This window comes from Ascidiella aspersa, chromosome 3 (genome assembly GCF_963924565.1).
Source record: "Ascidiella aspersa chromosome 3, kaAscAspe10.2, whole genome shotgun sequence".
In the NCBI taxonomy this organism is placed as follows: domain Eukaryota; kingdom Metazoa; phylum Chordata; class Ascidiacea; order Phlebobranchia; family Ascidiidae; genus Ascidiella; species Ascidiella aspersa.
Genome location: NC_139449.1, coordinates 37,152,292 through 37,161,349, shown reverse-complemented (window position 1 = coordinate 37,161,349; position 9,058 = coordinate 37,152,292). Strand labels below are relative to the sequence as shown.

The 9,058-nt window shown below is 33.7% G+C and overlaps 1 protein-coding gene across 1 annotated transcript in view; it reads right to left on the bottom strand.

Moving 5' to 3' along the window:
• Nucleotides 1–8,265: 8,265 nt before the first annotated feature.
• LOC146162816 (receptor-interacting serine/threonine-protein kinase 1-like) overlaps nt 8,266–9,058 on the bottom strand; it is a 32,747-nt gene continuing 31,954 nt past the window's right edge. Inside the window, exon 5 of the mRNA XM_083385308.1 lies at nt 8,266–8,513. Coding sequence (XP_083241434.1) covers nt 8,428–8,513 — 86 coding nt within the window. The 3' untranslated portion in view covers nt 8,266–8,427. The remainder of the gene's footprint in view (nt 8,514–9,058) is intronic.

Sequence of the window (9,058 nt, the reverse complement as noted above, 5' to 3'; positions counted from 1 at the left end):
GGAAAGCTGTTAACGAAGTGATTTGGCCTAATTAGCCTTAAGTAGGCCTACAAGCATAGCAAAACTGAAGGTACAGGATGCAACATGCAATGGTGCCATGGTTGTTTCTTGACTCGCTACCATCTGTGCCTTTGTAGATCAGTTGGTAGAGCGACGTTAAAAAATGCCTGGTCCTGGTTTTACTCGGATATTAAATTTTATTGTTAATTTCAGCAAATAAAGTTTCGTTAAAAACCAAGTGGGCGTGACATTACCAAGTCACAAGTTGGTAAGCGATCAGAATATGTTAAAACTAACGCTCTACAGATAAATTGTAAAACCAAACAGATTATGTAGGAGGGTAAAACAAACGTTAGGAGTTTGGTTTGCTTGATACAATTCAAAATACCTGCCGCTAGGTAGCGACAAAGAAGTGTGCTGAATGACAAATATTATAAAAAGAGTTTTTAAACCAATTTGAACAATGAGCGGTTAATAGGGATTTAGTCTTTTAGGTATCTTGCCTATTTTTTAATTAAATTGGTTCTATGAAATGCAAAATCAAAGAGCGTTGATTGTTGAAGTACGACAACTTAACTCCTACTAGAATAGTTTATATTTCTTAATGGAAGCATATAAATTCATAAAAAACATACAACACAAAAGTAGTAAGAGCTAGGCAGCTAGCGAACCAACCTACAAAATCTCGCCCTATCTCATCCTACAATTTAATTGGCAAAATTAACATATTTGTTCAGTACAGTAATCTCCCGGTTAAGTCCGCAAACTGAATTTTATAGGCTTGTGCGGACTTACCCGGTAGGTGCGGACTTAACGTTTTCAGTTATTTTTCGGGTACACACAGTACAGTGGATAGCACAAAGAGACTAGGCTACTTATTGGCACAATAAACTCTTGTTAGTCATAATAATTAGTGCGTGTTCATACGTCTTTAAAAATTATAATTTCCATTGTTCTAGTGGACATTTTAACACGGCATAGCGATTTATGCCAAACTTGACATTAATTAACTGTGTTATACGCAACGCTGCGTCAAGACGCATACTAAAAAGACGAGTAAAGTTTAATTACCAAGCGCCAGATCACAAAAACGTAGCTTAAAACAGGGTGGTCCAAACCTAGGCAAAATTTGTGTCCCAATAATTAAACATTTTTTTCAACATTGTTGCTCAGTTAATGTGCTGTTACAATCTTGCTTATTGTAACGTTACAGGTAATCACTCAAAAAATACGAGCAAGGGTGCCGAAAAACTATATATAATTTCTATAGATTGCCTCAATCCAATAAAGGTTGGGGAACACTGGAATACGACCCTACATAAATGACAATTTTTGCAACTTGAAAGTGAATAAACGATAAAATATATCGCGCTTCTGGAAAGTACTGTTTTTACAGGTTTTCACTGTGACTAATGGCTAACGCCCTGACTCTTCCTGGTGCAATTTCAGCAAAATTGATCTAGTTAAAAAAAACATTCCACGCTTATAAACACCTGAGTTTATTTGCGCACAAGTTCGACGAGAGCAGCAAGTTCATGGAGCTTATATATGGCTAACGCCCTGACTCTTCCTGATGCAATTTCAGCAAAATTGATCTAGTTAAAAAAACATTCCACGCTTATAAACACCTGAGTTTATTTGCGCACAAGTTCGACGAGAGCAGCAAGTTTATGGATCTTATATGTATTTGACGATGCTTTGTGACGTCATCTTTAAACGTTTTATGCCCCGACCAAACTAAAATCAATTGTCCGCCCCTAGCATGCAAGTAGCTCTTTATGTCCGCAAAGAATATTATGGCCCGCGATGCTGTTGTCAACCTTGGACCACCCTGGCTTAAAATAAGCAAGATATAATAGGCCTACTGTAATTATTGTTTTAGGTTATTTGAAACTTTTGAAGCGAACAGGCGGCAAATTTGTAATAAATTAAAATCAGAGTTACCATAAAAAAAATCCTATAATGCGTGACGTTAATGTCCTACGCTAGTAAATGGAGTGACCCAGGTCATCCTACAGTAAGCGAAGTCTTGCAAATTACGATGTATATAAAAAATCTATCCAAGAGGTTGGGAAAATAGAGAAGCTATTTGAAAACGATCTGCGAAAAATATCGGATGTCAAAAGAAAGTAAAATAAAACACGTGCGAGCATCTGTTGGTCGATTTTCTGAGCTAACATTTATGCTGTATCTTGGAGTTAATAACATCCACCGAGCAAGTCTTTCGTATCGATCTTTATTGGCGATTTTAAAAGCAAAGCAAATCGCTGAACAGCCCTCGATATTAGATATTTACTCTACAAAAATTGAAAAAAAAAATCTTTTTGATAAACTTTTTTTGATAAAAGATTTTTGGAGAATTTTTTGCGGACTTAACTGGGATGCGGACTTAAACGGGTGCGGACTTAGGCGGGAGATTACAGTATTTAGAAAAAAAGACGCTGGTCTAGAATCCTAACACAGCGTTCAAACAGTTATTCAATTAACGCACAATACTTGGGTTAGGGCAGTGGTACTCAACCTTTTTGTTCTCGCGAACCCCTTTAAGTTTTCGATAACTTGCGCGACCCCCCAATTATAGTGTATGATAAATAAACCTGAGTAAATAAAAAACACATTTTAAAATTGGCAAATATCAAAAGGGAAAAAATCTAGTTTAGGATTGTATCAAAATTAGGCTAAAATGTGCTATGCACAACAAGCTAAAGTTACAGTTTGAGCCAGGGTTGCCAGAGATTGACATTTTAGGTCAAATAATATTTAGCATGAACCTAGTGTGAGACTAAAGGTAATCAATGGAGGTATCTGTTCTTGGTGAGCAGCTATAAATTCCTTACAAATTTACAAAACGGTTAGTCGTTAACAGCAGTGCAATAATAAAGCTGTCTGTATTCTATTTCTCTTCGCCAAAACGGCAAGACCAAAATTTTATTACCGGTATTCTGTGGATGTTTTGAAAAAGGCTATTTAAAATGTTGTGATACCGCTGAAAAGTAGAAATACTTTGCCTGTAACCTATTGTAAACCTAGCACAACTTTTATTGTTACTTGGCCTTAATTTCAATTTGGAACTAAAGCGCCCTATACTACAGTTGACGCTTTTGTACTGCAGAAAATTATTGCAGAAATACGCATCAAAATCACGCGAAGCGCGAACAATTTTTCAATTAACGTTGTTAAAGTTTGTATAAACAAAGTTTGTAGGCCTCGTGAGCCCATGGTTTTACTTCATCCCACAATGTTTGGTTTTACTTCATCCCACCGTCGGACACAGCAGATAAATTAGGACAATTTATTGTTTTTGGTTCAAATTTTGGGCCTTCTGGCAATCCTGGTTTGAGCGTCCATTCATTTTTATTAGACATAGTTTGACTGAAGCTAGGCTTGATTCCTTAATTGAAAAGTGTAATGGTGACGTGATAAACGCGACAGGATCACTGCTGCAAAAGCTGCACAAAGACAAATGTTAGACCGGCGGTTATTTTGCTCCTTCTAAACTGCTAAACTGTTAGTTCCTATTGCCTAATTCTTATGATTATTTCCTTAATGAAATTGTTCATGGCGACCACCCGAGACAGCCCTTTGCGACCCCCTTCGCGACCCCCAGGTTGAGAACCACTGGGTTAGGGTGTCGGTTAGCATTTGAGTTGGTCAACTATTATTACATTTATTATTTATTAATAATACTTGGCCTACCCAAACGCTCTCCCGCGCCCTAACCCAAATACTGTCCGTTGTGGTGGGATTCTAGACCAGCACCAAAAAAAGTTACCCTCACACTAAGACTGGTCTAAATTTTATTAATATAAAAAAATTAGAAAAAATATTAATATTCGCTAAATATTACAAGATAAAAACATTTGCTGACTGTTTAACCAACAAATTGGGATAGGCCTTAATCTCACCTTTCCAACAATGCTACACATGATGCCAATGAATGGGGATAAGGGTTTGACTGCGGCCTAATGAGTGGATATCAGTGACTAATTAAATGCAAGGTAGTGGAATTACTACAATTGGTGTTCCAGACAATGTTTCATTAGTATCTGTCTCCAAACAAATTATTTCCTTATTAATTTCAGAAACATTTTTTTTCACTTTTATGCCGAGAAACAGTATCATTATAAATAAAATTTGCATTAATATATATTTTTTTTTAATTAAACGGTAAAGTTTTTCAATAACATGAAAAAGAGAGATAAAACATGTTGTTGTAAAATTCAATATTTTTTCAGGACTTGATAAAGTGCTCCCTATTATGTTAGGAGATGTAACACAAATCATTCTTCTAATAAAAAATTGAGTAAAATCAAGATTACCAACCAAGTTTCAACACTTTTTAAAAAAAGATATTTTTGTGCGAACTTGGCTTGTTCTGCCCGAGGTAGGTACTTTAATTATGGTGTTCTGGATTTCATTAAAATGTTTAAATTTGATTTGCTGTTGAATTCAGACGCAATGCACTTTTATTACTTTTTTTATTGAATGGAGTATTTTGATTAGGATTGAAATATATATATGTATATCAGAGTTTCCCAAACTTTTTTGGACCACGGACCACTATTTGTAAATCTTTGTTTTGGCGGACCGCAATACAAAGCAAAAAATAAATAAAATCAAATTTTATATGTTAACAAAACTGACAACATCATTGGGACGGATGGGATTGCTTCCCTCTGCTTAAATCATCAATTCATCATAAATTTGTAAGATTTACGATACTGGACAGCAAAAGCTTTTGAAATCAATAAGTTGTGAATAACTGCGGCAATTTAATTATCTTTGGAAGAGTACACATACTGTACAACATAGGTCGACAACCTTTTTCTAGTCGCGGGCTAAATCCAAACTGAAAAAGGTCTCTGCGGACCGCACAAAATATTCACTAACAATTATGTTGGAACAACTGTAAATCAGGGAGGCTTCGGATGTTTTCGCACTTAAAAACGGGTTTAGTTACTTTTAAGGAGGCAGCATCATAACGTAAACAAACCTGATGTATAAGGATCGTTAAGGCAAAGCGCGAACATTTTTCGCACTTACATAGTTAAAATAGTCAAAAAGTATGAGAAATAGAAAAAAATGGACTCATGTCTAGTTTGTCAAAGAGGCTGCGGGTCGGATAAATTACATTCGGGCTGTAGGTTGTCGACCCCTGCTGTACAACGTAGGCTATATGTGTAACTTTTTAATTTTATGTCATATCGCCACGGACCATATGTGCAGTCATCCAGTTTGGGAAAACCCTGATATATTTAATACATTTGCATAGCCTATAATTATATAGTTATCTTTCTTTCACATTTATTTTAGTGGCCGATATGTGTACATGCAATTTAATTCCTACAGTTTTTTGTATTATGCAAAAAATCTTATTTTTTAGCCTTTGACAGTTACAAGAGGCTACTTTTATTATCATACTTTTTTACCTGTTATTTTCAGATCAAGAAGTGTTCTATGTTTAACTAGCTCTCATGGAGTTTACTTTGTGTTTAGCTTATGTTATCTAAATCATGGTTTGTCCTTCACTTTGCATTTGTACTTAAAGCAGTAAGGAGCTCTAGACTAATATGTTTAGTATTATTATTATTCTGTATATATACTTGTTTTTTCTAGCATTGTTGTTTTATATTCTATTTGATTAGGAATAAGATGCACATGTTACTGGTGTATAAATTAATGTGATTTTAACAGATAATGACTTCTGTTTGTTTGTGATTAAACTAGATTAACATCTGGATTTGTCAGTGCACATTGTTATATGTGAGATAATGGCTTTAAAATGTTGTTTAAAGCAATATTTGACCAATGTAACAACTTTTCTCGACAAATACTAAAAATTATGATTAAGGTAATTGTCCTCATGGTTGTTTTAATTAAAATTTTGGTTTTAGTTGCTAGTATATAAAAAGGGTTTAATATTTCAATTCTCAAAGTGTGTGAATCGGTTGTTCACGTTATTAATTGTGCTGTTTTCATTTAGATTAAATGAACAATTCTTAAATGTCAGGCTTTGGGTCAAATTCTAAAATAAGCATTTGCACCTATCCGCATGGTTGCGAAGTTGATTAAACAACAAAAAGTTTGACTTTAGCAGAAAAGGGTAAGTGTGATGCTAAATTTGTTAAATCTATCGAGTAGGAGTACAGCCTGTATTTAAATTTTTTTAACTACATAGGCTGGATATAAAGCAATCTCATTATAGGGGTGTCTTATAACTCATGCGCCAACCTATCAATTTACTGTGTTCAGCCTGATCAGTTTTACATACTGAGCATTCGAGAGTCAGACTCGGGTGGTCTTACAGAGTCTCTAGTCCAACTTCGCAGCCTTGCCAGACTACTTTTCTTGCTAGTATATGTCTTGAAAGTAAATGCAAGATTGTATATAAAACAGTATTATTATTTGATTAAACTCAGTTTGCATACATTTAACCAATTGATTTGTTTTATTAAAGTGAATGTTGGTGAGTGATGTTTTTCAATGAATACAGCGGAGTTCAACATCATACAGATTTGCCGAACGATAACCAACCAAGTTACAACACTTTAAAAAAAAAGATATTTTAGTGCGAACCTGGCTTGTTCTGACCGAGGTATATATATATTACATTTGTATAGCCTATATATAATTATCTTTGTTTAACATTCCTTTTAGTTGATGATACCTGTACATGCAATTTGCTAAATTCCTACAGTATTTAGTATTATGCAAAAAATCTTACTTTTTAGCCTTTGACAGTTACAAGAGTCTACTTTTGTTATCATACTTTTCTGTCTGTTATTTAGAGTTTTTCATTTTGCTTTACTGTTGTATTCAGCTGTAATGCACTTTTAATACTTATGTTTAAAGTGTTGATAATGAAGTATTTTGTATTCAGATTGAAAATATATCTAAGTATATTTATATATCTTTAGTAAGCGTTTATTTTAGTTGTCGATATGTGACAAATTTAATGCACTTCTAACATTTTTGTTTTAAGTGAATGGAGCATTTGTGATTCGATTTGAAATATTTTTATATATTTGCATAACCTATATATATAGTCATCTTTATTAGGCATTATTTTTAGTTGCCGATATATTTACATACAATTTGATTTCCTACAGTTTTTTGTATTTTTCGAAATTCTCATTTTTGTGCCTTTTGACAGTTACAAGAAGCTACTTTTGTTATCATACTTTTCTGTCTTTTATTTTTCAGATCAAGAGACACAAACAAGAAAAAGTTGAACCTAGAAAATGTAAGTTTTTATCTTTAAACTGCTAAAAACTAAATATTCTGCCTTTTTTAATTTTCTAACCTGGAAAATATTTGCTTGCAAAAATCAAATAAGTTTCCCCAAATATTTATTAATTTGTAAATAAACAATATTTATATTTTAAGATCACACATCGACAAATTTTAATCGACTATATTTACAAAATTGTCGCCAAATGTTTTTTGTTTTCATTCCTCGCTTCGACTCGATTGTTTACTTTCCAAATTTTTCTTTGTTTCTTCTCAAATTGTTTTCAGTTCTTTCAATCGATTCCTTCTTTTTTTCTTCACTTGGATAATCCTCGGCTTTCTTTTTTGCTTCCAGAGCTCGTTCGAAATATTTCACCGCATCAGTGATCCGCGAGGTTTGCGAACACACAACACCGAGGTTGTGTAAACAAGCAGCGTAAACTTGATGCTTTGAAGCTTCGACGCCGAAAGTTGTTTCCATTAAAGAAATTGCTTTTTTTAAACTTCGCTCCCGACTTTCTTGATTATCGATTAAACCTTCGCTCATTCCGATGTAATGCAAACACCAAACCAAGTTTAAAACCCGGAACTTCTCGCCGACGTTTTCAATTTCATCAATCTGGAGTCGAATGTCGCGCATCAGTGGAAGCACGTGATCGCGCACAATGGACTTCATTGTGACGTCACTTTCAATCATCTTTATGTTTGTCAACATCAACTCCCCAGCACAACCCAGACCACCCCTAACTGCTTTCTCAGGATCCCGGTCATTTGCGGAAATAATTGAAGATATTTGAAAAACCAAAATGGATTCCAAATATTTCTTCTCTTCTTTCAGTTTAATTCCAAGTTGTCGAAAATCTTCCGTTGTCGTTTGACCTTGGGCGATTTGCTGAAGGTCACCCGCGACGCGATTTGCTCGAAGAAAGTTTTCCTCCTTCACAGTGGTCACGTATTTTCGGATGAGCGGAAGTGCAGTTTTCCTTTCTTGAATAAAATTATTTGAAGGAAAATTCTGTGTTTGTTTATTTGGCTTTGAATGAAATGTTTAATACGAATTAGTTTATTTTCTTACATTAGTAAACCTATATTTATAACTTAGTTTTTACATCAGTAAACTATAGGGGTCTAGATAACATAAGAATGAAAAAATGATTGAGTTCCAAATAAGAGTAAAATAAATTATTATTAAAAGCACTACAATTGTTTAATAAAATAACGAAAAAACACTTCAGTCTTACTATTTGAATCAAAATAATCGTCAATCGAGTTTCTTGTTCCACCTGCAACGTAAAAATACAAAAAAGTTTATAATTTTATTTATCCAATATTACATAATGTCGACGAAAAAACAACTTCCTGAAATATAAGGTTTGTTGCTTGTAGGTACTTTAGTTAAGTGAAGATTATCTCGCCAAATTAAAATTTATTTTTAATTTTAAAATAATATATTTTTACACTAAATTAATTTAAGTTACAAAAAATATTTGAAAAATACATTTGTAAAAAATGTAAGTATTCTATGATTGTGTCATCCTGTCGAGTTATTGAGTTTAAGACCCTAGTTTCGTTGCTAGGCAAATCAAACCTAAAATGCTAAAAGTGAATTAGGTTGGTAAAACTCTATTAAAAAAAGTATATAGAAGAGACATTTTCTACTTTTGTATTTTTTGATCACGAACATGTGAGTCAAAGTAAAATTCTATATAAAATAAATAATGTGACATGACTTTGCAAGGCGACTGAAACCTAGTCTAAATTAGCGTCAGGTGCCTGGTGGATTAAGTGTTAAACCCCTGGTATACAATTAATCCTTATTTTTGATTTC